At 62.3% G+C, this 27742-nt stretch overlaps 1 protein-coding gene across 1 annotated transcript in view; it reads right to left on the reverse strand.

The window, feature by feature from the left end:
• Positions 1-27742, reverse strand: part of LOC121269417 (lysine-specific demethylase 2A-like) — a 111882-nt gene that overhangs the window by 52136 nt on the left and 32004 nt on the right. The window contains exons 11-13 of the mRNA XM_041174031.1: positions 26671-27068; positions 25165-25251; positions 24786-25010 (exon numbers count right to left, since the gene is read on the reverse strand). Of these exons, the coding sequence (XP_041029965.1) occupies positions 24786-25010; positions 25165-25251; positions 26671-27068 (710 nt within the window). The remainder of the gene's footprint in view (positions 1-24785; positions 25011-25164; positions 25252-26670; positions 27069-27742) is intronic.

Genomic DNA, 27742 nt, shown 5'->3' on the forward strand with positions numbered 1-27742 from the left:
CACCTCTCCATCCCCTCACTCTCTCTCTCTCACTCCGCCTGCGCTCTACCTCTCCGTCCGCTCACTCACTCTCATCTCTCTCTCTCCGCATGCGCTCCACCTTTCCGCCCCCTCCCTCACTCTCTCTCTCCGCCTGCGCTCCACCACTCCGTCCCCTCACTCTCTCTCCGTCTGAGCTCCACCTCTCCGTCCCCTCACTCACTCTCGCTCTCTCCGCCTGCGCTCCACCTCTCCGTCCCCTCACTCACTCTCTCCCCACCTGCGCTCTACCTCTCCGTCCCCTCACTCACTCTCTATCTCCGCCTGCGCTCTACCTCTCCGTCCCCTCACTCACTCTCTCTCTCTCTCTCTCCGCACGCGCTCCACCTTTCCGTCCCCTCCCTCACTCTCTCTCTACGCCTGCGCTCCACCTCTCTGACCGCACACTCACTCTCTCTCTCTCTCCGCCTGAACTCCATCTGCCCGTCCCCTCACTCTCTCTCTGCCTACGCTCCACCTCCCCGTCCCCTCACTCACTCTCTCTCCGCCTGCACTCCACCTCTCCGACCCCTCACTCTCTCTCTCTCCCTCTCAGCCTCTGCTCCACCTCTTCGACCCGCACTCACTCACTCTCTCTCTCCGCTTGCGCTCCACCTCTCCGTCTCCTCACTCACTCTCTCTCTCAGCCTGCGCACCACCTGTCCGACCCCTCAATCTCTCTTACTCTCCGCCTGCGCACCACCTCTCTGTCCCCTCACTCACTCACTCCCTCTCCACCTGCGCTCCACCTCTCCGCACCCTCACTCACTCTCTCTCTCTCTCCACCTGCGCTCCACCTCTCCGTCCCCTCAATCTCTCTCACTCTCCGGCTGCGCTCCACCTCTCCGTCCCCTCACTCACTCTCTCTCTCTCCGCCTGCGCTCCATCTCCCCGTCCCCTCACTCTCACTCTCTAGCTGCCTACGCTCCACTTCCCCGTCCCCTCACTCACTCTCTCTCACCGCCTGCACTCCATCTCTCCGAACCCTCACTCTCTCTCTCTCTCTCTCTGCCTCTGCTCCACCTCTTCGACCCGCACTCACTCACTCTCTCCGCCTGCACACCACCTGTCCGTCCCCTCAATCTCTCTTACTCTCCACCTGCGCTCCACCTCTCCGTCCCCTCACTCACTCACTCCCTCTCCACCTGCGCTCCACCTCTCCGTACCCTCACTCACTCTCTCTCTCTCTCTCCACCTGCACTCCACCTCTCCGTCCCCTCACTCTCTCTCTCTACCGGCGATCCACCTCTCCTTCCCCTCTCTCTCTCTCTCTCTCCACCTCTGCTCCACCTCTTCGACCCGCACTCACTCACTCTCTCTCTCTGCCTGCGCTCCACCTCTCCGTCTCCTCACTCACTCACTCTCTCCACCTGCGCACCACCTCTCCGTCCCCTCAATCGCTCTCACTCTCCGCCTGCGCTCAACCTCTCCGTCCCCTCACTCACTCTCTCTCTCCACCTGCGCTCCACCTCTCCGTCCCCGCACTCTCTCTCTCTTTGTCCGCCTGCGCTCCACCTCTCCGTCACCTCACTCTCTCTCTCTCCGCTTGCGCTCCACCTCTCCGTCCCCTCACTCTCTCTCGCTGCCTGCGCTCTTCTCCGTCTCCTCACACTCTCCGCCTGCGCTCCGCCTCTCCGTCCCCTCACTCACTCTCTCTCTCCGCCTGCACTCCACCTCTCCGTCCCCTCACTCACTCACTCTCTCCGCCTGCACTCCACCTCTCCATCCCCTCACTCACTCTCTCCGCGTGCACTTCACCTCTCCGTCCCCTCAGTCACTCCCTCTCTCCGCCTGCGCTCCACCACTCCGTCCCCTCACTCTCTCTCCGTCTGAGCTCCACTTCTCCGTCCCCTCACTCACTCTCTCTACGCCTGCGCTCTAGCTCTCCGTCCTCTCACACTCTCGATCTCCGCCTGCGCTCTACCTCTCCGTCCCCTCACACTCTCTCTCTCGCTCTCCGCCTCTGCTCCACCTCTTCGACCCGCACCCACTCACTCTGTCTCTCCGCAATGTGCTCCACCTCTCCGTCCCCTCACTCACTCTCTCTCTCCGCCTGCGCACCACCTGTCCGTCCCCTCAATCTCTCTTACTCTCCACCTGCGCTCCACCTCTCCGTCCCCTCACTCACTCACTCCCTCTCCACCTGCGCTCCACCTCTCCGTACCCTCACTCACTCTCTCTCTCTCTCCACCTGCACTCCACCTCTCCGTCCCCTCACTCTCTCTCTCTACCGGCGATCCACCTCTCCTTCCCCTCTCTCTCTCTCTCTCTCTCTCTCTCCGCCTCTGCTCCACCTCTTCAACCCGCACTCACTCACTCTCTCTCTCTGCCTGCCCTCCACCTCTCCGTCTCCACACTCACTCACTCTCTCTCTCCACCTGCGCACCACCTCTCCGTCCCCTCACTCACTCTCTCTCTCTCCGCCTGCGCTCCATCTCCCCGTCCCCTCACTCTCACTCTCTCTCTGCCTACGCTCCACTTCCCCGTCCCCTCACTCACTCTCTCTCACCGCCTGCACTCCATCTCTCCGACCCCACACTCTCTCTCTCTCTCTCTCCGCCTCTGCTCTACCTCTTCAACCCGCACTCACTCACTCTGTCTCTCCGCAATGTGCTCCACCTCTCCGTCCCCTCACTCACTCTCTCTCTCCGCCTGCGCACCACCTGTCCGTCCCCTCAATCTCTCTTACTCTCCACCTGCGCTCCACCTCTCCGTCCCCTCACTCACTCACTCCCTCTCCACCTGCGCTCCACCTCTCCGCACCCTCACTCACTCTCTCTCTCTCTCCACCTGCACTCCACCTCTCCGTCCCCTCACTCTCTCTCTCTACCGGCGATCCACCTCTCCTTCCCCTCTCTCTCTCTCTCTCTCTCTCTCCGCCTCTGCTCCACCTCTTCAACCCGCACTCACTCACTCTCTCTCTCTGCCTGCCCTCCACCTCTCCGTCTCCGCACTCACTCACTCTCTCTCTCCACCTGCGCACCACCTCTCCGTCCCCTCAATCTCTCTCACTCTCCGCCTGCGCACAACCTCTCCGTCCCCTCAATCACTCTCTCTCTCCACCTGCGCTCCACCTCTCCGTCCCCGCACTCTCTCTCTCTTTGTCCGCCAGCGCTCCACCTCTCCGTCACCTCACTCTCTCTCTCTACGCTTGCGCTCCACCTCTCCGTCCCCTCACTCTCTCTCGGCGCCTGCGCTCTTCTCCGTCTCCTCACTCACTCTCACTCTCTCCGCCTGCGCTCCACCTCTCCGTCCCCTCACTCACTCTCTCTCTCCGCCTGCACTCCACATCTCCGTCCCCTCACTCACTCACTCTCTCTCTCCGCCTGCACTCCACCTCTCCATTCCCTCACTCGCTCTCTCTCCGCTTACACTCCACCTCTCCATCTCCTCACTCACTCACTCTCTCCGAATGCGCTCCACCTCTCCGTCCCCTCACTCTCTCTCCGCGTGCGTTCCACCTAACCACCCCCTCACTCACTCTCTCTTTCCACCTGCGCTCCATCTCTCCGACCCCTCACTCTCTCTCTCTCTCTCCGCCTGCGCTCCACCTCTCCGACCCCTCACTCACTCTCATCTCTCTCTCTCCGCATGCGCTCCACCTTTCCGCCCCCTCCCTCACTCTCTCTCTCCGCCTGCGCTCCACCTCTCCGTTCCCCACTCTCTCTCGCTCTCCGCCTGCGCTCCACCTCTCCGTCACCTCACTCTCTCTCTCTCTCCGCCTGCGCTCCACCTCTCCGTTCCCCACTCTCTCTCACTCCGCCTCCGCTCCACCTCTCCGTCCCCTCACTCTCTCTCTCTCTCTCTGCCTACGATCCACCTCTCCATCCCCTCGCTCTCTCTCTCCGTCTGCTCTCCACCTCTCCGTCCCTTCTCTCTCTCTCCGCCTGCGCTCCACCTCCCCGTCCCCTCACTCTCTTTCTCGCTCTCTCCGCCTGCGCTCCACCACTCCGTCCCCTCACTCTCTCTCCGTCTGAGCTCCACCTCTCAGTCCATTCACTCACTCTCTCTCTCCGAATGCGCTCCACCTCTCCGTCCCCTCACTCACTCACTCTCTCCGCCTGCGCTCCACCTCTCCGAACTCTCACTCACTCACTCTCTCTCCGCCTGCGCTCCATCTCCCCGTCCCCTCACTCTCTCTCTCTCTCTTACGCTCCCCCTCTGCATCCCCTTACTCACTCTCTCCCATCGCCTGCACTCCATCTCTCCGACCCCTCACTCTTTCTCTCTCCGCCTGCGCTCCACCTCCCCGTCCCCTCACTCTCTCTCTCGCTCTCTCCGCCTGCGCTCCACCACTCTGTCCCCTCACTCTCTCTCTGTCTGAGCTCCACCTCTCCGTCACCTCACTCTCTCTCTCTCCGCTTGCGCTCCACCTCTCCGTCCCCTCACTCTCTCTCGCCGCCTGCGCTCTTCTACGTCTCCTCACTCACTCTCACTCTCTCCGCCTGCGCTCCACCTCTCCGTCCCCTCACTCACTCACTCTCTCCGCCTGCACTCCACCTCTCCGTCCCCTCACTCACTCACTCTCTCCGCCTGCACTCCACCTCTCCATTCCCTCACTCTCTCTCTCTCTCTCCGAATGCGCTCCACCTCTCCGTCCCCTCACTCTCTCTCCGCCTGCGTTCCACCTCACCATCCCCTCACTCACTCTCTCTCTCCCTCTCCACCTGCGCTCCAGCTCTCCGTCCCATCACTCTCTCTCTCACTCTCTCCGCCTGAGCTCCACCTCTCCGCCCCTCACTCTCTTTCTCTCTCTCTCTCTCTCCCCGCCTGCGCTCCACCTCTCCGTCTCGTCACTCACTCACTCTCTCTCTCTCCGCCTGCGCTCCACCTCTCCATCCCCTCACTCTCTCTCTCCGCGTGCACTTCACCTCTCCGTCCCCTCAGTCACTCTCTCTCTCCGCCTGCGCTCCACCACTCCGTCCCCTCACTCTCTCTCCGTCTGAGCTCCACCTCTCCGTCCCCTCACTCACTCTCTCTACGCCTGCGCTCTACCTCTCTGTCCCCTCACTCACTCTCGATCTCCGCCTGCGCTCTACCTCTCCGTCCCCTCACTCACTCTCTCTCTCGCTCTCCGCATGCGCTCCACCTTTCCGTCCCCTCCCTCACTCTCTCTCTACGCCTGCGCTCCACCTCTCCGTCACCTCACTCTCTCTCTCTCCGCTTGCGCTCCACCTCTCTGTCCCCTCACTCTCTCTCGCCGCCTGCACTCTTCTCCGTCTCCTCACTCACTCTCACTCTCTCCGGCTGCGCTCCACCTCTCCGTCCCCTCACTCACTCTCTCCCTCCGCCTGCACTCCACCTCTCCGTCCCCTCACTCACTCACTCTCTCCGCCTGCACTCCACCTCTCCATCTCCTCAGTCACTCTCTCTCTCCGCCTGCGTTCCACCTCACCATCCCCTCACTCACTCTCTCTCTCCGCCTGCTCTCAATCTCTCCGACTCCTCACTCACTCTCTCTCTCTCTCTCTCCGCCTGCACTCCACCTCTCCGTCCCCTCACTCACTCTCATCTCTCTCTCTCTGCATGCGCTCCACCTTTCCGCCCCCTCCCTCACTTTCTCTCTCCGCTTGCGCTCAACCTCTGCGTCCCCTCACTCTCGCTCTATCTCCGCCTGTGCTCCACCTCTCCGTCCCCTCACTCTTTCTCTCTCTCTCTCTCGCCGCCTGCGCTCCACATCTCCGTTTCCTCTCTCTCTCTCCCTCTCTCCGCTCTGCTCCACCTCTTCGTCCCCTCACTCACGCACTCTCTCTCTCCGCCTGCGCTCCACCTCTCCGTCCCCTCACTCTCTCTCTCTCTCTCTCTCTCTCTGCCGGTGCTCCCCCTTTCCGTCCCCTCTAGCTCTCTCTCTGCCTGCGCTCCACCTCTTCATCCCCGCACTCACTCTCTCTCTCTCTCCACCTGCGCTCCAGCTCTCCGTCCCATCACTCTCTCTCTCACTCTCTCCGCCTGAGCTCCACCTCTCCGCCCCTCACTCTCTTTCTCTCTCTCTCTCTCCCCGCCTGCGCTCCACCTCTCCGTCTCGTCACTCACTCACTCTCTCTCTCCGCCTGCGCTCCACCTCTCCATCCCCTCACTCACTCTCTCCGCGTGCACTTCACCTCTCCGTCTCCTCAGTCACTCTCTCTCTCCGCCTGCGCTCCACCACTCCGTCCCCTCACTCTCTCTCCGTCTGAGCTCCACCTCTCCGTCCGCTCACTCACTCTCTCTACGCCTGCGCTCTACCTCTCCGTCCCCTCACACTCTCGATCTCCGCCTGCGCTCTACCTCTCCGTCCCCTCACTCACTCTCTCTCTTGCTCTCCGCATGCGCTCCACCTTTCCGTCCCCTCCCTCACACTCTCTCTACGCCTGCGCTCCACCTCTCTGACCTCCCACTCACTCTCCCTCTCTCCGCCTGCGCTCCATCTCCCCGTCCCCTCACTCTCACTCTCTCTCTGCCTACGCCCCACCCTCCCGTCCTCTCACTCACTCTCTCTCTCCGCCTGCACTCCATCTCTCCGACCCCTCACTCTCTCTCTCTCTCTCTCTCTCCCCGCCTCTGCTCCACCTCTTCGACCCGCACCCACTCACTATCTCTCTCCGCTTGCGCTCCACCTCTCCGTCTCTTCACTCACTCTCTCTCTCCGCCTGCGCATCACCTGTCCGACCCCTCAATCTCTCTTACTCTCCGCCTGCGCTCCACCTCTCCGTCACCTCACTCTCTCTCTCTGTCTCCACCTGCGCTCCACCTCTCCGTTCCCCACTCTCTCTCACTCCGCCTCCGCTCCACCTCTCCGTCCCCTCACTCTCTCTCTCTCTCTCTCCGCCTACGATCCACCTCTCCATCCCCTCGCTCTCTCTCTCCGTCTGCTCTCCACCTCTCCGTCCCTTCTCTCTCTCTCCGCCTGCGCTCCACCTCCCCGTCCCCTCACTCTCTTTCTCGCTCTCTCCGCCTACGCTCCACCACTCCGTCCCCTCAATCTCTCTCCGTCTGAGCTCCACCTCTCAGTCCATTCACTCACTCTCTCTCTCCGCCTGCGCTCCACCTCTCCGTCCCCTCACTCACTCTCTCTCTCCGCATGCGCTCCAACTCTCCGTCCACTCACTCACTCTCTCCGCCTGCGCTCCACCTCTCCGAACTCTCACTCACTCACTCTCTCTCTGCCTGCACTCCACCTCTCCGAACTCTCACTCACTCACTCTCTCTCCGCCTGCGCTCCATCTCCCCGTCCCCTCACTCTCACTCTCTCTCTGCCTACGTCCCACCCTCCCGTCCTCTCACTCACTCTCTCTCTCCGCCTGCGCTCCATCTCCCCGTCCCCTCACTCTCTCTCTCTTACGCTCCCCCTCTGCATCCCCTCACTCACTCTCTCTCATCGCCTGCACTCCATCTCTCCGACCCCTCACTCTTTCTCTCTCCGCCTGCGCTCCACCTCCCCGTCCCCTCACTCTCTCTCTCTCGCTTTCTCCGCCTGCGCTCCACCTCGCCGACCCCTCACGCTCTCTCTCTCTCCACCTCTTCGACCCACAGTCCCTCTCTCTCTCCGCCTGCGCACCACCTGTCCGTCCCCTCAATCTCTCTCACTCTCCGCCTGCGCTCCACCTCTCCATCCCCTCACTCACTCTCTCTCTCTCCATCTCTGCTCTACCTCTTCTACCCGCACTCCCTCACTCTCTCTCTCCGACTGCGCTCCACCTCTCCGTCTCCTCACTCACTCTCTTTCTCCGCCTGCGCACCACCTGTCCGTCCCCTCAATCTCTCTCACTCCGCCTGCGCTCCACCTCTCCGACCCCTCACTCACTCTCTCTCTCTCCATCTCTGCTCTACCTCTTCGACCTGCACTCCCTCACTCTCTCTCTCTCTCTCCACCTCTTCGACCCGCAGTCCCTCACTCTCTCCGCCTGCGCTCCACCTCTCCGTCTCCTCACTCACTCTCTCTCTCCGCCTGCGCACCACCTGTCCGTCCCTTCAATCTCTCTCACTCTCCACCTGCGCTCCACCTCTCCGTACCCCCACTCACTCTCTCTCTGCCGGCGATCCACCTCTCCGTCCCCCCTCTCTCTCTCTCTCTCCGCCTCTGCACCACCTCTTCAACCCGCACTCACTCACTCTCTCTCTCCGCCTGCGCTCCACCTATCCGTCTCCTCACTCACTCTCTCACTCCGCCTGCGCACCACCTCTCTGTCTACTCAATCTCTCACTCTCTCCGCCTGCGCTCCACCTCTCCGTCCATCACTCACTCTCTCTCTCCGCCTGCGCTCTACCTCTCCATCCCCTCTCTCTCTCCGCATGCGCTCCACCTCTCTGTCCCCTCCCTCACTCTCTCTCTCCGCCTGCGCTCCACCTCTCCGACCTCTCATTCACTCAATCTCTCTCATTGCCTGCACTCCATCTCTCCGACCCCTCATTCTCTCTCTCCCCGCCTGCGCTCCACCTCTCTGTCCCCTACCTCACTCTCTCTCTCCGCCTGCGCTCCACCACTCCGTCCCCTCACTCTCTCTACGTCTGAGCTCCACCTCTCCGTCCCCTCACTCTCTCTCTCTCTCTCTCCGCCTGCGCTCTACCTCTCCGTCCCCTCACTCACTCTCATCTCTCACTCTCCCCGCATGCGCTCCACCTTTCCGCCCCCCTCCCTCACTCTCTCTCTCCGCCTGCGCTCCACCACTCCGTCCACTCACTCTCTCTCCGTCTGAGCTCCACCTCTCCATCCCCTCACTCACTCTCTCTCTCTCCGCCTGCGCTCCACCTCTTCGTCCCCTCACTCTTTCTCTCTCTCTCTCCGCCTGCGTTCAACCGCTGCGTCCCCTCACTCACGCTTTCTCTCCGCCTGCGCTCCACCTCTCCGTCCCCTCACCCTCTCTCTCTCCGCCTGAGCTCCACCTCTCCGCCCCCTCTCTCTCCGCCTGCGCTCCACCTCTCCGTCCCCTCACTCTCTCTCTCTCCGCCTGAGCTCCACCTCTCCGTCCCCTCACTCTCTCCCTCTCCGCCTGAGCTCCACCTCTCCGTCCCCTCACTCTCTCTCTCTCTCTCCGCCTACGCTCCAGCTCCCCGTCCCCTCACTCACTCTCTCTCTCTCCGCCTGCGCTCCACCTCTCTGTCCCCTCACTCTCTCTCTCTGCTTGCGCTCCACCTCTCCGTACCCTCACGCACTCTCTCCCTCTCCGCGTGCACGCCACCTCTTCGTCCCCTCACTCTCTCTCTCCACCGGCGATCCAACTCTCCGTCACCTCTCTCCCTCTCCGCCTCTGCTCCACCTCTTCGTCCCCTCACTCATTCTCTCTCTCTCTCTCCGCCTGCGCTCCACCTCTCCGTCCCCTCACTCACTCTCTCTCTCTCTGCCTCCGCTCCATCTCTCCGTCCCCTCACTCTCACTCTCTCTCTGTATCCCCCTGCTCTCCACCTGTCCGCCCCCTCACTCTCTCTCTGTCTCCCCCTGCTCTCCACCTCTCCGTCCCCTCACTCTCTCTCTCTCCGCCTGCGCTCCACCTCTCCGTACCCTCACTCACTCTCTCTCTCTCCGCCTCTGCTCCACCTCTTCGTCCCCTCACTCTTTCTCTCTCTCTCTCTCTCCGCCTGCGTTCAACCTCTGCGTCCCCTCACTCACGCTCTCTCTCCGCCTGCGCTCCACCTCTCCGTCCCCTCACTCTCTCTCTCTGCCTGGGCTCAACCTCTCCGTCCCCTCACTCACTCTTTCGCTCCGCCTGCGCTCCACCTCTCCATCCCCTCACTCTCTCTCCGCCTGCGCTCCACCTCTCCGTCCCCTCAGTCACTCATCCTCTCTCTCCGCCTGCGCTCCACCTCTCCGTCCCCTCACTATCTCTCTCTCTCTCTCTCTGCCTGCACTCCATCTCTCCGTCCCCTCACTAACTCTCTCTCTCCGTTCCCTCACTCTCTCTCTCTCCCCGCCTCCACTACACCTCTCCGTCCCCTCACTCACTCTCACTCTCTCCATCTGCGCTCCACCTCTCCGTCCCCTCACTCTCTCTCTCTCCGCCGGCGCTCAACCTCTCTGTCCCCTCACTCACTCTCTCTCTCCTCCTGCGCTCCACCTCTCCGTCCCCTCACTCTCTCTCTCCGCCTATGCTCCACCTCTTCGTCCCCTCACTCTCTCTCTCCGCCTATGCTCCACCTCTTCGTCCCCTCACTATTTCTCTCTCTCTCTCCGCCTGCGCTCAACCTTTGCGTCCCCTCACTCACGCTCTCTCTCCACCTGTGCTCCACCTCTCCGTCCCCTCACTCTTTCTCTCTCTCTCTCCGCCTGCGCTCCACATCTCCGTCTCCTCTCTCTCTCTCTCCGCTCTGCTCCACCTCTTCGTCCCCGCACTCACGCACTCTCTCTCTCCGCCTGCGCTCCACCACTCCGTCCCCTCACTCTCTCTCCGTCTGAGCTCCACCTCTCCGTCCGCTCACTCACTCTCTCTACGCCTGCGCTCTACCTCTCCGTCCCCTCACACTCTCGATCTCCGCCTGCGCTCTACCTCTCCGTCCCCTCACTCACTCTCTCTCTTGCTCTCCGCATGCGCTCCACCTTTCCGTCCCCTCCCTCACACTCTCTCTACGCCTGCGCTCCACCTCTCTGACCTCCCACTCACTCTCCCTCTCTCCGCCTGCGCTCCATCTCCCCGTCCCCTCACTCTCACTCTCTCTCTGCCTACGCCCCACCCTCCCGTCCTCTCACTCACTCTCTCTCTCCGCCTGCACTCCATCTCTCCGACCCCTCACTCTCTCTCTCTCTCTCTCTCTCCCCGCCTCTGCTCCACCTCTTCGACCCGCATCCACTCACTATCTCTCTCCGCTTGCGCTCCACCTCTCCGTCTCTTCACTCACTCTCTCTCTCCGCCTGCGCATCACCTGTCCGACCCCTCAATCTCTCTTACTCTCCGCCTGCGCTCCACCTCTCCGTCACCTCACTCTCTCTCTCTCTCTGCCTCCGCTCCATCTCTCCGTCCCCTCACTCTCACTCTCTCTCTGTATCCCCCTGCTCTCCACCTGTCCGCCCCCTCACTCTCTCTCTGTCTCCCCCTGCTCTCCACCTCTCCGTCCCCTCACTCTCTCTCCGCCTGCGCTCCACCTCTCCGTACCCTCACTCACTCTCTCTCTCTCCGCCTCTGCTCCACCTCTTCGTTCCCTCACTCTTTCTCTCTCTCTCTCTCTCCGCCTGCGTTCAACCTCTGCGTCCCCTCACTCACGCTCTCTCTCCGCCTGCGTTCCACCTCTCCGTCCCCTCACTCTCTCTCTCTGCCTGGGCTCAACCTCTCCGTCCCCTCACTCACTCTTTCGCTCCGCCTGCGCGCCACCTCTCCATCCCCTCACTCTCTCTCCGCCTGCGCTCCACCTCTCCGTCTCGTCACTCACTCACTCTCTCTCTCTCCGCCTGCGCCCTACCTCTCCGTCCCCTCACTCACTTTCCCTCCCTCTCCGTGTGCACTCCACCTCTTCGTCCCCTCACTCGCTCTCTCCACCGGCGCTCCAACTCTACGTCACCTCTCTCCCTCTCCGCCTCTGCTCCACCTCTTCGTCCCCGCACTCATTCTCTCTCCGCCGGCGCTCAACCTCTCTGTCCCCTCACTCATTCTCTCTCTCTCTCCGCCTGCGCTCAACCTCTCCGTCCCCTCACTCATTCTCTCGCTCCGCCTGCGCTCCACCTATCCATCCCCTCACTCTCTCTCTCCGCCTGCGCTCCACCTCTCCATCCCCTCAGTCACTCACCCTCTCTCTCCACCTGCGCTCCACCTCTCCGTTCCCTCACTCTCTCTCTCTCTCTCTGCCTGCGCTCCACCTCTCCGTACCCTCACTAACTCTCTCTCTCCGTTCCCTCACTCACTCTCTCTCCCCGCCTCCACTCCACCTCTCCATCCCCTCACTCACTCTCTCTCTCTATCCGCCTGCGCTCCACCTCTCCGTCCCCTCACTCTCTCTCTCGCCGCCGGCGCTCAACCCCTCTGTCCTCTCACTCACTCTCTCTCTCCGTCTGCGCTCCACCTTTCCGTCCCCTCACTCTCTCTCTCTCTCTCTCCGCCTCTGCTCCACCTCTTCGTCCCCTCACTATTTCTCTCTCTCTCTCCGCCTGCGCTCAACCTCTGCGTCCCCTCACTCACGCTCTCTCTCCGCCTGCGCTCAACCTCTGCGTCCCCTCACTCACGCTCTCTCTCCGCCTCTGCTCCACCTCTTCGTCCCCTCACTCTTTCTCTCTCTTTCTCCGCCTGCGCTCCACCTCTCCGTACCGTCACTCAATCTCGCTCTCTCTCCGCCTGCGCTCCACATCTCCGTCTCCTCACTCTCTCTCTCCGCCGGTGCTCCACCTTTCCGTCCCCTCTAGCTCTCTTTCCGCCTGCGCTCCACCTCTTTTTTCCCGCACTCACTCTCTCTCTCTCCACCTGCGCTCCAGCTCTCCGTCCCATCACTCTCTCTCTCACTCTCTCCGCCTGAGCTCCACCTCTCCGCCCCCTCACTCTCTCTCTCCGTCTGCGCTCCACCTCTCCGCCCCCTCTCTCTCTCTCTCCGCCTGCGCTCCACCTCTCCGCCCCCTCTCTCTCTCTCTCTCTCTCTCTCTCCACCTGCGATCCACCTCTCCATCCCCTCACTCTCTCTCTCTCTGAATGCGCTCCACCTCTCCGTCCCCTCACTCTCTCTCCGCCTGCGCTCCTCACCTTCCCCTCACGCACTCACTCTCTCTCTCCGCCTGCGCTCCATCTCTCCATCCCATCATTCTCGCTCTCTCTCTTCACCTCTCCGTCCCATCATTCTCTCTCTCTCCGCCTGCGCTCCACCTTATCCGTCCCCTCACTCTCTCGCTCTCTCTCCGTCCCCTCACTCTCTCTCTCTCTCTACGCCTGCGCTCCACCTCTCCGTCCCCTCACTCTCTCTCTCTCTATCCGCCTGCGCTCCACCTCTCAGTCTCGTCACTCACTCACTCTCTCTCTCTCCGCCTGCGCCCCACCTCTCCGTCCCCTCACTCACTCTCTCTCCCTCTCCGCGTGCACTCCACCTCTTCGTCCCCTCACTCTCTCTCTCCACCGGCGCTCCAACTCTCCGTCACCTCTCTCCCTCTCTGCCTCTGCTCCACCTCTTCGTCCCCTCACTCATTCTCTCTCTCTCTCCGCCTGCGCTCCACCTCTCAGTCCCCTCAATATCTCTCTCTCTCCGCCTGTGCTCCACCTCTCCTTCCCCTCACTCACTCTCTCTTTCCGCCAGCGCTCAACCTCCCCGTCCCCTCACTCACTCTCTCAGCCTGCGCTCCACCTCTCCGTCCCCTCACTCTCTCTCCCTCTCAGCCTGCGCTCCACCTCTCCGTCCCCTCACTCACTCACTCTCTCCGCCTGCGCTCCACCTCTCCGTCCCCTCACTCTCTCTCTCTCTCTCTCTCTCCGCCTGCGCTCCACCTCTCAGTCCCCTCAATATCTCTCTCTCTCCGCCTGTGCTCCACCTCTCCTTCCCCTCACTCACTCTCTCTTTCCGCCAGCGCTCAACCTCCCCGTCCCCTCACTCACTCTCTCAGCCTGCGCTCCACCTCTCCGTCCCCTCACTCTCTCTCCCTCTCAGCCTGCGCTCCACCTCTCCGTCCCCTCACTCACTCACTCTCTCCGCCTGCGCTCCACCTCTCCGTCCCCTCACTCTCTCTCTCTCTCTCCGCCTGCGCTCCACCTCTCCGTCCCCTCACTCTCTCTCTCTCTCTCCGCCTGCGCTCAACCTCTCCGTCCCCTCACTCTCTCTCTCTCTCTCCGCCTGCGCTCCACCTCTCAGTCCCCTCACTCTCTCTCTCTCTCCGCCTGCGCTCCACCTCTCATTCCCCTCACTCTCTCTCTCTCTCCGCCTGCGCGCCACATCTCCGTCCCCTCACTCCCTCTCTCCCCCTCTCTCCGCCTGTGCTCCACCTCTCCGTCCCCTCTCTCTCTCTCTTTGTCTGCGCTCCACCTCTCCGTCCCCTCACTCTCTCTCTCCCCCTCTCTCCGCCTGTGCTCCACATCTCCGTCCCCTCTCTCTCTCTCTTTGTCTGCGCTCCACCTCTCCGTCCCCTCACTCACCCTCTCTCTCTCTCTCTCCGCCTGAGCTCCACCTCTCCGTCCCCTCACTCTCTCTCTCCCCCCTCTCTCCGCCTGCACTCCACCTCTCCGTCCCCTCTCTCTCTCTTTCTGTCTGCGCTCCACCTCTCCGTCCCCTCACTCACTCTCTCTCTCTCTCCACCTGCGCTCCACCTCTCCGTCCCCTCACTCTCTCTCTCTCCGCCTGCGCTCCACCTCTCCGTCCCCTCACTCACTCTCTCTGCCTGTGCTCCACCTCTCCGTCATCTCACTCTCTCTCTCCCCGCCTGCGCTCCACCTCTCCGTCCCCTCACTCTCTCTCTCTCTCTCTCTCCGCCTGCGCTCCACCTCTCCGTCCCCTCACTCACTCTCTCTCTCTCTCTCCGCCTGAGCTCCACCTCTCCGTCCCCTCTCTCTCTCTCTCCACCTGCGCTCCACCTCTCCGTCCCCTCACTCTCTCTCTCCGCCTGCGCTCCACCTCTCCGTCCACTCACTCTCTCTCTCTCTGCCTGAGCTCCACCTCTCTGTCCACTCACTCTCTCTCTCTCTCCGTCTGCGCTCCACCTCTCCGTCCCCTCACTCTCTCTCTCCACGTGCGCTCCAACTCTCCATTCCCTCACACTCTCTCTCTCCGCCTGGTCTCCACCTCTCGGTCCCCTCACTCTCTCTCTCTACGTGCGCTCTGCCTCTCCATTGCCTCACACTCTCTCTCTCCGCCTGCGCTCCACCTCTCCGTACCGTCACTCAATCTCTCTCTCTCTCCACCTGCGCTCCACATCTCCGTCTCCTCACTCTCTCTCTCCGCCGGTGCTCCACCTTTCCGTCCCCTCTAGCTCTCTCTCCGCCTGCGCCCCAGCTCTCCGTCCCATCACTCTCTCTCTCACTGTCTCCGCCTGAGCTCCACCTCTCCGCCCCCTCACTCTCTCTCACTCCGCCTCCCCTCACTCTCTCTCTCTGAATGCGCTCCACCTCTCCGTCCCCTCACTCTCTCTCCGCCTGCGCTCCTCACCTTCCCCTCACTCACTCACTCTCTCCGCCTGCGCTCCATCTCTCCGTCCCATCACTCTCGCTCTCTCTCTTCACCTCTCCGTCCCATCATTCTCTCTCTCTCCGCCTGCGCTCCACCTCTCCGTCTCGTCACTCACTCACTCTCTCTCTCTCCGCCTGCGCCCCACCTCTCCGTCCCCTCACTCACTCTCCCTCCCTCTCCGTATGCACTCCACCTCTTCGTCCCCTCACTCTCTCTCTCCACCGGCGCTCCAACTCTACGTCACCTCTCTCCCTCTCCGCCTCTGCTCCACCTCTTCGTCCCCGCACTCATTCTCTCTCCGCCGGCGCTCAACCTCTCTGTCCCCTCACTCATTCTCTCTCTCTCTCCGCCTGCGCTCAACCTCTCCGTCCCCTCACTCACTCTCTCGCTCCGCCTGCGCTCCACCTCTCCGTCCCCTCACTCTCTCTCTCCGCCTGCGCTCCACCTCTCCATCCCCTCAGTCACTCACCCTCTCTCTCCGCCTGCGCTCCACCTCTCCGTCCCCTCACTATCTCTCTCTCTCTCTGCCTGCGCTCCACCTCTCCGTCCCCTCACTAACTCTCTCTCTCCGTTCCCTCACTCTCTCTCTCTCTCCCCGCCTCCACTCCACCTCTCTGTCCCCTCACTCACTCTCTCTCTCCGCCTGCGCTCCACCTCTCCGTCCCCTCACTGTCTCTCTCTCCGCCGGTGCTCAACCCCTCTGTCCCCTCACTCACTCTCTCTCTCCGCCTGCGCTCCACCTCTCCGTCCCCTCACTGTCTCTCTCTCCGCTTCTGCTCCACCTCTTCGTCCCCTCACTATTTCTCTCTCTCTCTCTGCCTGTGCTCAACCTCTGCGTCCCCTCACTCACGCTCTCTCTCCGCCTGCGCTCAACCTCTGCGTCCCCTCACTCACGCTCTCTCTCCGCCTCTGCTCCACCTCTTCGTCCCCTCACTCTTTCTCTCTCTCTCTCCGCCTGCGCTCCACCTCTCCGTACCGTCACTCAATCTCTCTCTCTCTCCGCCTGCGCTCCACATCTCCGTCTCCTCACTCTCTCTCTCCGCCGGTGCTCCACCTTTCCGTCCCCTCTAGCTCTCTTTCCGCCTGCGCTCCACCTCTTTTTTCCCGCACTCACTCTCTCTCTCTCTCTCCACCTGCGCTCCAGCTCTTCGTCCCATCACTCTCTCTCTCACTCTCTCCGCCTGAGCTCCACCTCTCCGCCCCCTCACTCTCTCTCTCTCCGTCTGCGCTCCACCTCTCCGCCCCCTCTCTCTCTCTCTCTGCCTGCACTCCACCTCTCCGCCCCCTCTCTCTCTCTCTCTCCGCCTGCGATCCACCTCTCCATCCCCTCACTCTCTCTCTCTCTGAATGCGCTCCACCTCTCCGTCCCCTCACTCTCTCTCCGCCTGCGCTCCTCACCTTCCCCCACGCACTCACTCTCTCTCTCCGCCTGCGCTCCATCTCTCCATCCCATCACTCTCGCTCTCTCTCTTCACCTCTCCGTCCCATCATTCTCTCTCTCTCCGCCTGCGCTCCACCTTATCCGTCCCCTCACTCTCTCGCTCTCTCTCCGTCCCCTCACTCTCTCTCTCTCTACACCTGCGCTCCACCTCTCCGTCCCCTCACTCTCTCTCTATCCGCCTGCGCTCCACCTCTCCGTCTCGTCACTCACTCACTCTCTCTCTCTCTCTGCCTGCGCCCCACCTCTCCGTCCCCTCACTCTCTCTCTGCTTGCGCTCCACCTCTCCGTACCCTCACGCACTCTCTCCCTCTCCGCGTGCACGCCACCTCTTCGTCCCCTCACTCTCTCTCTCCACCGGCGATCCAACTCTCCGTCACCTCTCTCCCTCTCCGCCTCTGCTCCACCTCTTCGTCCCCTCACTCATCCTCTCTCTCTCTCTCCGCCTGCGCTCCACCTCTCCGTCCCCTCACTCACTCTCTCTCTCTCTCTGCCTCCGCTCCATCTCTCCGTCCCCTCACTCTCACTCTCTCTCTGTATCCCCCTGCTCTCCACCTGTCCGCCCCCTCACTCTCTCTCTGTCTCCCCCTGCTCTCCACCTCTCCGTCCCCTCACTCTCTCTCCGCCTGCGCTCCACCTCTCCGTACCCTCACTCACTCTCTCTCTCTCCGCCTCTGCTCCACCTCTTCGTTCCCTCACTCTTTCTCTCTCTCTCTCTCTCCGCCTGCGTTCAACCTCTGCGTCCCCTCACTCACGCTCTCTCTCCGCCTGCGTTCCACCTCTCCGTCCCCTCACTCTCTCTCTCTGCCTGGGCTCAACCTCTCCGTCCCCTCACTCACTCTTTCGCTCCGCCTGCGCGCCACCTCTCCATCCCCTCACTCTCTCTCCACCTGCGCTCCACCTCTCCGTCCCCTCAGTCACTCATCCTCTCTCTCCGCCTGCGCTCCACCTCTCCGTCCCCTCACCATCTCTCTCTCTCTCTCTCTGCCTGCACTCCACCTCTCCGTCCCCTCACTAACTCTCTCTCTCCGTTCCCTCACTCTCTCTCTCTCCCCGCCTCCACTACACCTCTCCGTCCCCTCACTCACTCTCACTCTCTCCACCTGCGCTCCACCTCTCCGTCCTCTCACTCTCTCTCTCTCCGCCGGCGCTCAACCTCTTCGTCCCCTCACTCTCTCTCTCCGCCTATGCTCCACCTCTTCGTCCCCTCACTATTTCTCTCTCTCTCTCCGCCTGCGCTCAACCTCTGCGTCCCCTCACTCATGCTCTCTCTCCACCTGTGCTCCACCTCTCCGTCCCCTCACTCTTTCTCTCTCTCTCTCCGCTCTGCTCCACATCTTCGTCCCCTCACTCACGCACTCACTCTCTCCGCCTGCGCTCCACCTCTCCGTCCCCTCACTCCCTCTCTCTCTCTCTCTCCGCCGGTGCTCCACCTTTCCGTCCCCTCTAGCTCTCTCTCTGCCTGCGCTCCACCTCTCCGTCCCCTCACTCTCTCTCTCTCTGCCTGAGCTCCACCTCTCTGTCCACTCACTCTCTCTCTCTCCGTCTGCGCTCCACCTCTCCGTCGCCTCACTCTCTCTCTCCACGTGCGCTCCAACTCTCAATTCCCTCACACTCTCTCTCTCCGCCTGGGCTCCACCTCTCGGTCCCCTCACTCTCTCTCTCTACGTGCACTCTGCCTCTCCATTGCCTCACACTCTCTCTCTCCGCCTGCGCTCCACCACTCCGTACCGTCACTCAATCTCTCTCTCTCTCCACCTGCACTCCACATCTCCGTCTCCACACTCTCTCTCTCCGCCGGTGCTCCACCTTTCCGTCCCCTCTAGCTCTCTCTCCGCCTGCGCTCCAGCTCTCCGTCCCATCACTCTCTCTCTCACTCTCTCCGCCTGAGCTCCACCTCTCCGCCCCCTCACTCTCTCTCTCTCCGTCTGCGCTCCACCTCTCCGCCCCCTCACTCTCTCTCACTCCGCCTGCGATCCACCTCTCCATCCCCTCACTCTCTCTCTCTGAATGCGCTCCACCTCTCCGTCCCCTCACTCTCTCTCCGCCTGCGCTCCTCACCTTCCCCTCACTCACTCTCTCCGCCTGCGCTCCATCTCTCCGTCCCATCACTCTTGCTCTCTCTCTTCACCTCTCCGTCCCATCATTCTCTCTCTCTCCGCCTGCGCTCCACCTCTCCGTCTCGTCACTCACTCACTCTCTCTCTCTCCGCCTGCGCCCTACCTCTCCGTCCCCTCACTCACTTTCCCTCCCTCTCCGTGTGCACTCCACCTCTTCGTCCCCTCACTCGCTCTCTCCACCGGCGCTCCAACTCTACGTCACCTCTCTCCCTCTCCGCCTCTGCTCCACCTCTTCGTCCCCGCACTCATTCTCTCTCCGCCGGCGCTCAACCTCTCTGTCCCCTCACTCATTCTCTCTCTCTCTCCGCCTGCGCTCAACCTCTCCGTCCCCTCACTCATTCTCTCGCTCCGCCTGCGCTCCACCTATCCATCCCCTCACTCTCTCTCTCCGCCTGCGCTCCACCTCTCCATCCCCTCAGTCACTCACCCTCTCTCTCCACCTGCGCTCCACCTCTCCGTTCCCTCACTATCTCTCTCTCTCTCTGCCTGCGCTCCACCTCTCCGTACCCTCACTAACTCTCTCTCTCCGTTCCCTCACTCACTCTCTCTCCCCGCCTCCACTCCACCTCTCCATCCCCTCACTCACTCTCTCTCTCTATCCGCCTGCGCTCCACCTCTCCGTCCCCTCACTCTCTCTCTCGCCGCCGGCGCTCAACCCCTCTGTCCTCTCACTCACTCTCTCTCTCCGTCTGCGCTCCACCTTTCCGTCCCCTCACTCTCTCTCTCTCTCTCTCCGCCTCTGCTCCACCTCTTCGTCCCCTCACTATTTCTCTCTCTCTCTCCGCCTGCGCTCAACCTCTGCGTCCCCTCACTCACGCTCTCTCTCCGCCTGCGCTCAACCTCTGCGTCCCCTCACTCACGCTCTCTCTCCGCCTCTGCTCCACCTCTTCGTCCCCTCACTCTTTCTCTCTCTTTCTCCGCCTGCGCTCCACCTCTCCGTACCGTCACTCAATCTCGCTCTCTCTCCGCCTGCGCTCCACATCTCCGTCTCCTCACTCTCTCTCTCCGCCGGTGCTCCACCTTTCCGTCCCCTCTAGCTCTCTTTCCGCCTGCGCTCCACCTCTTTTTTCCCGCACTCACTCTCTCTCTCTCCACCTGCGCTCCAGCTCTCCGTCCCATCACTCTCTCTCTCACTCTCTCCGCCTGAGCTCCACCTCTCCGCCCCCTCACTCTCTCTCTCCGTCTGCGCTCCACCTCTCCGCCCCCTCTCTCTCTCTCTCCGCCTGCGCTCCACCTCTCCGCCCCCTCTCTCTCTCTCTCTCTCTCTCTCCACCTGCGATCCACCTCTCCATCCCCTCACTCTCTCTCTCTCTGAATGCGCTCCACCTCTCCGTCCCCTCACTCTCTCTCCGCCTGCGCTCCTCACCTTCCCCTCACGCACTCACTCTCTCTCTCCGCCTGCGCTCCATCTCTCCATCCCATCATTCTCGCTCTCTCTCTTCACCTCTCCGTCCCATCATTCTCTCTCTCTCCGCCTGCGCTCCACCTTATCCGTCCCCTCACTCTCTCGCTCTCTCTCCGTCCCCTCACTCTCTCTCTCTCTCTACGCCTGCGCTCCACCTCTCCGTCCCCTCACTCTCTCTCTCTCTATCCGCCTGCGCTCCACCTCTCAGTCTCGTCACTCACTCACTCTCTCTCTCTCCGCCTGCGCCCCACCTCTCCGTCCCCTCACTCACTCTCTCTCCCTCTCCGCGTGCACTCCACCTCTTCGTCCCCTCACTCTCTCTCTCCACCGGCGCTCCAACTCTCCGTCACCTCTCTCCCTCTCTGCCTCTGCTCCACCTCTTCGTCCCCTCACTCATTCTCTCTCTCTCTCCGCCTGCGCTCCACCTCTCAGTCCCCTCAATATCTCTCTCTCTCCGCCTGTGCTCCACCTCTCCTTCCCCTCACTCACTCTCTCTTTCCGCCAGCGCTCAACCTCCCCGTCCCCTCACTCACTCTCTCAGCCTGCGCTCCACCTCTCCGTCCCCTCACTCTCTCTCCCTCTCAGCCTGCGCTCCACCTCTCCGTCCCCTCACTCACTCACTCTCTCCGCCTGCGCTCCACCTCTCCGTCCCCTCACTCTCTCTCTCTCTCTCTCTCCGCCTGCGCTCCACCTCTCAGTCCCCTCAATATCTCTCTCTCTCCGCCTGTGCTCCACCTCTCCTTCCCCTCACTCACTCTCTCTTTCCGCCAGCGCTCAACCTCCCCGTCCCCTCACTCACTCTCTCAGCCTGCGCTCCACCTCTCCGTCCCCTCACTCACTCACTCTCTCCGCCTGCGCTCCACCTCTCCGTCCCCTCACTCTCTCTCTCTCTCTCCGCCTGCGCTCCACCTCTCCGTCCCCTCACTCTCTCTCTCTCTCTCCGCCTGCGCTCAACCTCTCCGTCCCCTCACTCTCTCTCTCTCTCTCCGCCTGCGCTCCACCTCTCAGTCCCCTCACTCTCTCTCTCTCTCCGCCTGCGCTCCACCTCTCATTCCCCTCACTCTCTCTCTCTCTCCGCCTGCGCGCCACATCTCCGTCCCCTCACTCCCTCTCTCCCCCTCTCTCCGCCTGTGCTCCACCTCTCCGTCCCCTCTCTCTCTCTCTTTGTCTGCGCTCCACCTCTCCGTCCCCTCACTCTCTCTCTCCCCCTCTCTCCGCCTGTGCTCCACATCTCCGTCCCCTCTCTCTCTCTCTTTGTCTGCGCTCCACCTCTCCGTCCCCTCACTCACCCTCTCTCTCTCTCTCTCCGCCTGAGCTCCACCTCTCCGTCCCCTCACTCTCTCTCTCCCCCTCTCTCCGCCTGCACTCCACCTCTCCGTCCCCTCTCTCTCTCTTTCTGTCTGCGCTCCACCTCTCCGTCCCCTCACTCACTCTCTCTCTCTCTCCACCTGCGCTCCACCTCTCCGTCCCCTCACTCTCTCTCTCTCCGCCTGCGCTCCACCTCTCCGTCCCCTCACTCACTCTCTCTGCCTGTGCTCCACCTCTCCGTCATCTCACTCTCTCTCTCCCCGCCTGCGCTCCACCTCTCCGTCCCCTCACTCTCTCTCTCTCTCTCTCTCCGCCTGCGCTCCACCTCTCCGTCCCCTCACTCACTCTCTCTCTCTCTCTCCGCCTGAGCTCCACCTCTCCGTCCCCTCTCTCTCTCTCTCCACCTGCGCTCCACCTCTCCGTCCCCTCACTCTCTCTCTCCGCCTGCGCTCCACCTCTCCGTCCACTCACTCTCTCTCTCTCTGCCTGAGCTCCACCTCTCTGTCCACTCACTCTCTCTCTCTCTCCGTCTGCGCTCCACCTCTCCGTCCCCTCACTCTCTCTCTCCACGTGCGCTCCAACTCTCCATTCCCTCACACTCTCTCTCTCCGCCTGGTCTCCACCTCTCGGTCCCCTCACTCTCTCTCTCTACGTGCGCTCTGCCTCTCCATTGCCTCACACTCTCTCTCTCCGCCTGCGCTCCACCTCTCCGTACCGTCACTCAATCTCTCTCTCTCTCCACCTGCGCTCCACATCTCCGTCTCCTCACTCTCTCTCTCCGCCGGTGCTCCACCTTTCCGTCCCCTCTAGCTCTCTCTCCGCCTGCGCCCCAGCTCTCCGTCCCATCACTCTCTCTCTCACTGTCTCCGCCTGAGCTCCACCTCTCCGCCCCCTCACTCTCTCTCACTCCGCCTCCCCTCACTCTCTCTCTCTGAATGCGCTCCACCTCTCCGTCCCCTCACTCTCTCTCCGCCTGCGCTCCTCACCTTCCCCTCACTCACTCACTCTCTCCGCCTGCGCTCCATCTCTCCGTCCCATCACTCTCGCTCTCTCTCTTCACCTCTCCGTCCCATCATTCTCTCTCTCTCCGCCTGCGCTCCACCTCTCCGTCTCGTCACTCACTCACTCTCTCTCTCTCCGCCTGCGCCCCACCTCTCCGTCCCCTCACTCACTCTCCCTCCCTCTCCGTATGCACTCCACCTCTTCGTCCCCTCACTCTCTCTCTCCACCGGCGCTCCAACTCTACGTCACCTCTCTCCCTCTCCGCCTCTGCTCCACCTCTTCGTCCCCGCACTCATTCTCTCTCCGCCGGCGCTCAACCTCTCTGTCCCCTCACTCATTCTCTCTCTCTCTCCGCCTGCGCTCAACCTCTCCGTCCCCTCACTCATTCTCTCGCTCCGCCTGCGCTCCACCTATCCATCCCCTCACTCTCTCTCTCCGCCTGCGCTCCACCTCTCCATCCCCTCAGTCACTCACCCTCTCTCTCCGCCTGCGCTCCACCTCTCCGTCCCCTCACTATCTCTCTCTCTCTCTGACTGCGCTCCACCTCTCCGTCCCCTCACTAACTCTCTCTCTCCGTTCCCTCACTCACTCTCTCTCCCCGCCTCCACTCCACCTCTCCGTCCCCTCATTCACTCTCTCTCTCTATCCGCCTGCGCTCCACCTCTCCGTCCCCTCACTCTCTCTCTCTCCGCCGGCGCTCAACCCCTCTGTCCTCTCACTCACTCTCTCTCTCCGTCTGCGCTCCACCTTTCCGTCCCCTCACTCTCTCTCTCTGCCTCTGCTCCACCTCTTCGTCCCCTCACTATTTCTCTCTCTCTCTCCGCCTGTGCTCAACCTCTGTGTCCCCTCACTCACGCTCTCTCTCCGCCTGCGCTCAACCTCTGCGTCCCCTCACTCACGCTCTCTCTCCGCCTCTGCTCCACCTCTTCGTCCGCTCACTCTTTCTCTCTCTCTCTCCGCCTGCGCTCCACCTCTCCGTACCGTCACTCAATCTCTCTCTCTCTCCGCCTGCGCTCCACATCTCCGTCTCCTCACTCTCTCTCTCCGCCGGTGCTCCACCTTTCCGTCCCCTCTAGCTCTCTTTCCGCCTGCGCTCCACCTCTTTTTTCCCGCACTCACTCTCTCTCTCTCTCTCCACCTGCGCTCCAGCTCTTCGTCCCATCACTCTCTCTCTCACTCTCTCCGCCTGAGCTCCACCTCTCCGCCCCCTCACTCTCTCTCTCTCCGTCTGCGCTCCACCTCTCCGCCCCCTCTCTCTCTCTCTCTGCCTGCACTCCACCTCTCCGCCCCCTCTCTCTCTCTCTCTCCGCCTGCGATCCACCTCTCCATCCCCTCACTCTCTCTCTCTCTGAATGCGCTCCACCTCTCCGTCCCCTCACTCTCTCTCCGCCTGCGCTCCTCACCTTCCCCCACGCACTCACTCTCTCTCTCCGCCTGCGCTCCATCTCTCCATCCCATCACTCTCGCTCTCTCTCTTCACCTCTCCGTCCCATCATTCTCTCTCTCTCCGCCTGCGCTCCACCTTATCCGTCCCCTCACTCTCTCGCTCTCTCTCCGTCCCCTCACTCTCTCTCTCTCTACACCTGCGCTCCACCTCTCCGTCCCCTCACTCTCTCTCTATCCGCCTGCGCTCCACCTCTCCGTCTCGTCACTCACTCACTCTCTCTCTCTCTCTGCCTGCGCCCCACCTCTCCGTCCCCTCACTCACTCTCTCTCCCTCTCCGCGTGCACTCCACCTCTTCGTCCCCTCACTCTCTCTCTCCACCTGCGCTCCACCTCTCCGTCCCCTCACTCTCTCTCTCTCTCCACCTGCGCTCCACCTCTCCGTCCCCTCTCTCTCTCTCCGCCTGTGCTCCACCTCTCCGTCATCTCACTCTCTCTCTCCCCGCCTGCGCTCCACCTCTCCGTCCCCTCTCTCTCTCTCTCCACCTACGCTCCACCTCTCCGTCCCCTCACTCTCTCTCTCTCCGCCTGCGCTCCACCTCTCCGTCCCCCCTCTCTCTCTCCACCTGCGCTCCACCTCTCCGTCCCCTCACTCTCTCTCTCCACCTGCGCTCCACCTCTCCGTCCCCTCACTCTCTCTCTCTCCACCTGCGCTCCACCTCTCCGTCCCCTCTCTCTCTCTCTCCACCTGCGCTCCACCTCTCCGTCCCCTCTCTCTCTCTCTCTCCACCTGCGCTCCACCTCTCCGTCCCCTCTCTCTCTCTCTCTCCACCTGCCCTCCACCTCTCCGTCCCCTCACTCTCTCTCCGCCTGCGCTCCACCTCTCCGTCCCCTCACTCTCTCTCTCTCTCTCTCCACCTGCGCTCCACCTCTCCGTCCCCTCACTCTCTCTCTCCGCCTGCGCTCCACCTCTCCGTCCCCTCACTCTCTCTCTCTCTCTCCACCTGCGCTCCACCTCTCCGTCCCCTCACTTTCCCTCCGCTTGCCGCCCGCTCCCTCCAGCCTGCTCCATACTCACAGCCTCGCACTGCCTCAGGACACAGGACTGCTTCATCCTCCCAGGCCCTCCGAACTTCTTCATGTCTCGGCAGTAGTGGCAGATGCCGCACTCCGTGCGCCGGCAGGCTTCGCACCTCTTGCAGCGGGTCCTGCGCCTCCGGGACCCCGGCGTCGGCTTGAGCAAGGGCAGCTTGATGAGGGGCGGCGCCGGCGGGCGGTGTTTGGGCCGGTGCGGAGGTTTGGGCTGAGGGAGGAGGAGAGAGGGGGAGGGAGAGACAGAGAGCGGCTGGTGAAGTGCTGACACGTAATGCCCAGGACCACCCTTCCCGCAGCTTGGATCCAAGCCCTCCCTCCCTCCCTCCCACCCTCCGCCAGCTCCCTTGGGAGGAAGCGCTCACCTTGTCACGTCTCTTGGGCCACCTGACGATGGGGAACCCGGAGCAAGCCACCTTCGGGTCGTCGTTCCTGTGATCTTCCAGGACTTTCTGAAGGGGGAAGAGGAGAAGGGGGGGAGGGTGTGTGTGAGACACAAAAGGCATGATTTAACTTTCAGCTACTGCAGGACAACCGGTCTTTCCACTCGCTCACGGCTCGACAGGAGAATAGAGCTGGGTTCAAGGCCTCGCGCCCGAGAGGCTGAGCACCTAAATACCAGAACAACACACGCAGGAGGAAGGGTCAGCGCCGAGGGAGCGCCGCACCGTCGGAGGGTCAGTACTGAGGGAGAGCCGCACCGTCGGAGGGTCAGTACTGAGGGAGTGCCTCACTGTCGGAGGGTCAGTACTGAGGGAGCGCCTCACTGCCGGAGGGTCAGTACCGAGGGAGAGCCGCACCGTCGGAGGGTCAGTACTGAGGGAGTGCCTCACTGTCGGAGGGTCAGTACTGAGGGAGCGCTGCACTGTCAGAGGGTCAGTACTGAGGGAGCGCCTCACTGCCGGAGGGTCAGTACTGAGGGAGCGCCGCACTGTCAGAGGATCAGTACTGAGGGAGCGCCTCACTGCCGGAGGGTCAGTACTGAGGGAGTGCCGCACTGGTGGAGGGTCAGTACTGAGGGAGTGCCGCACTGTCGGAGGGTCAGTACTGAGGGAGCGCCGCACTGTCAGAGGGTCAGTACTGAGGGAGTGCCGCACTGTCAGAGGGTCAGTACTGAGGGAGTGCCGCACTGTCAGAGGATCAGTACTGAGGGAGCGCCTCACTGCCGGAGGGTCAGTACTGAGGGAGTGCCGCACTGGTGGAGGGTCAGTACTGAGGGAGTGCCGCACTGTCGGAGGGTCAGTACTGAGGGAGCGCCGCACTGTCGGAGGGTCAGTACTGAGGGAGTGCCGCATTGTCGGAGGGTCAGTACTGAGGGAGTGCCGCATTGTCGGAGGGTCAGTACTGAGGGAGCGCTGCACTGTTGGAGGGTCAGTACTGAGGGAGCGCTGCACTGTCGGAGGGTCAGTACTGAGGGAGTGCCGCACTGTCGGAGGGTCAGTACTGAGGGAGCGCCGCACTGTCGGAGGGTCAGTACTGAGGGAGCGCCGCACTGTCGGAGGGTCAGTACTGAGGGAGCGCCGCGCTGTCGGAGGGTCAGTACTGAGGGAGCACCGCAATGTCGGGGGGGTCAGTACTGAGGGAGTACCGCACTGTCGGGGGGTCAGTACTGAGGGAGTGCCGCACTGTCGGGGGGTCAGTACTGAGGGAGCGCCGCACTGTCGGGGGGTCAGTACTGAGGGAGCGCCGCACTGTCGGAGGGTCAGTACTGAGGGAGTGCCGCACTGTCGGGGGGTCAGTACTGAGCGAGTGCCGCACTGTCGGGGGGTCAGTACTGAGGGAGTGCCGCACTGTCGGGGGGTCAGTACTGAGGGAGTGCCGCGCTGTCTCACGGTCAGGGAGGGAGGGAGGGACGGCTCAGCCTGCCTCACCTGCATTTCGTGGAGGAGGGCGTCTGGATCCAGTACTCCAGAGGGGACGCACTTCTTGTGGTCGGGAAGCGACTGCAGCTTGTCCACGAGGGCCTGAAGCCCCGTCTGCTCAAACTGGGTCAGGTAGACCCAGCGGTCGGGGGGCGAGTCCTGCGTCCCCACGGCGCCCGCTCCGCTGTCCAGCGATTCGGACGAGGGGCTCCGCTTCAGCGGGCGGCCGGCCGCGTCCCGGCTGTCCGGCAGGAGGCCATTGCGGTCTCCGGGCGCCACCTCCCCGTGCGCCTTGCGCAGGGGCAAGCGGCTCCTCTCCCGCTCGCCCGTCTCCTCGTTGTCGTCCTCCTCTTCCTCCAGCTTCACACCATCACCATTCTCAGTGTCGTCAGACTCGGTGCCTTCATCTGCAGGAGATGTGGAAGCAGCATTAGTGGATGGGAATGATACCAGGGACTGAGTGAAACCAGTCAGTGTACAGATATCTCCCTGAGAGAGAGGGACTGAGAGACACCAGTCAGTGTACAGATATCTCCCTGAGAGAGAGGGACTGAGAGACACCAGTCAGTGTACAGATATCTCCCTGAGAGAGAGAGAGGGGACTGAGAGACACCAGTCAGTGTACAGATATCTCCCTGAGAAAGAGGGGACTGAGAGACACCAGTCAGTGTACAGATATCTCCCCGAGAGAGAGAGAGAGAGAGAGAGAGAGGGACTGAGAGACACCAGTCAGTGCACATATATCTCCATGAGAGAGAGGGGACTGACAGTCACCAGTCAGTGTACAGATATCTACCTGAGAGAAAGAGGGACTGAGAGACACCAGTCACTGTACAGATATCTCCCCGAGAGAGAGAGGGACTGAGAGACACCAGTCAGTGTACAGATATCTCCCTGAGAGAGAGAGGGACTGAGAGACACCAGTGTACAGATATCTCCGAGAGAGAGGGGAGTGAGAGACACCAGTCAGTGTACAGAAATCTCCCTGAGAGAGAAAGGGACTGAGAGACACCAGTCAGTGTACAGATATCTCCCTGAGAGAGAGAGGGACTGAAAGACACCAGTCAGTGTACAGATATCT

Source organism: Carcharodon carcharias, chromosome 24, assembly GCF_017639515.1.
Source record: "Carcharodon carcharias isolate sCarCar2 chromosome 24, sCarCar2.pri, whole genome shotgun sequence".
NCBI classification, from domain to species: Eukaryota; Metazoa; Chordata; class Chondrichthyes; order Lamniformes; family Lamnidae; genus Carcharodon; species Carcharodon carcharias.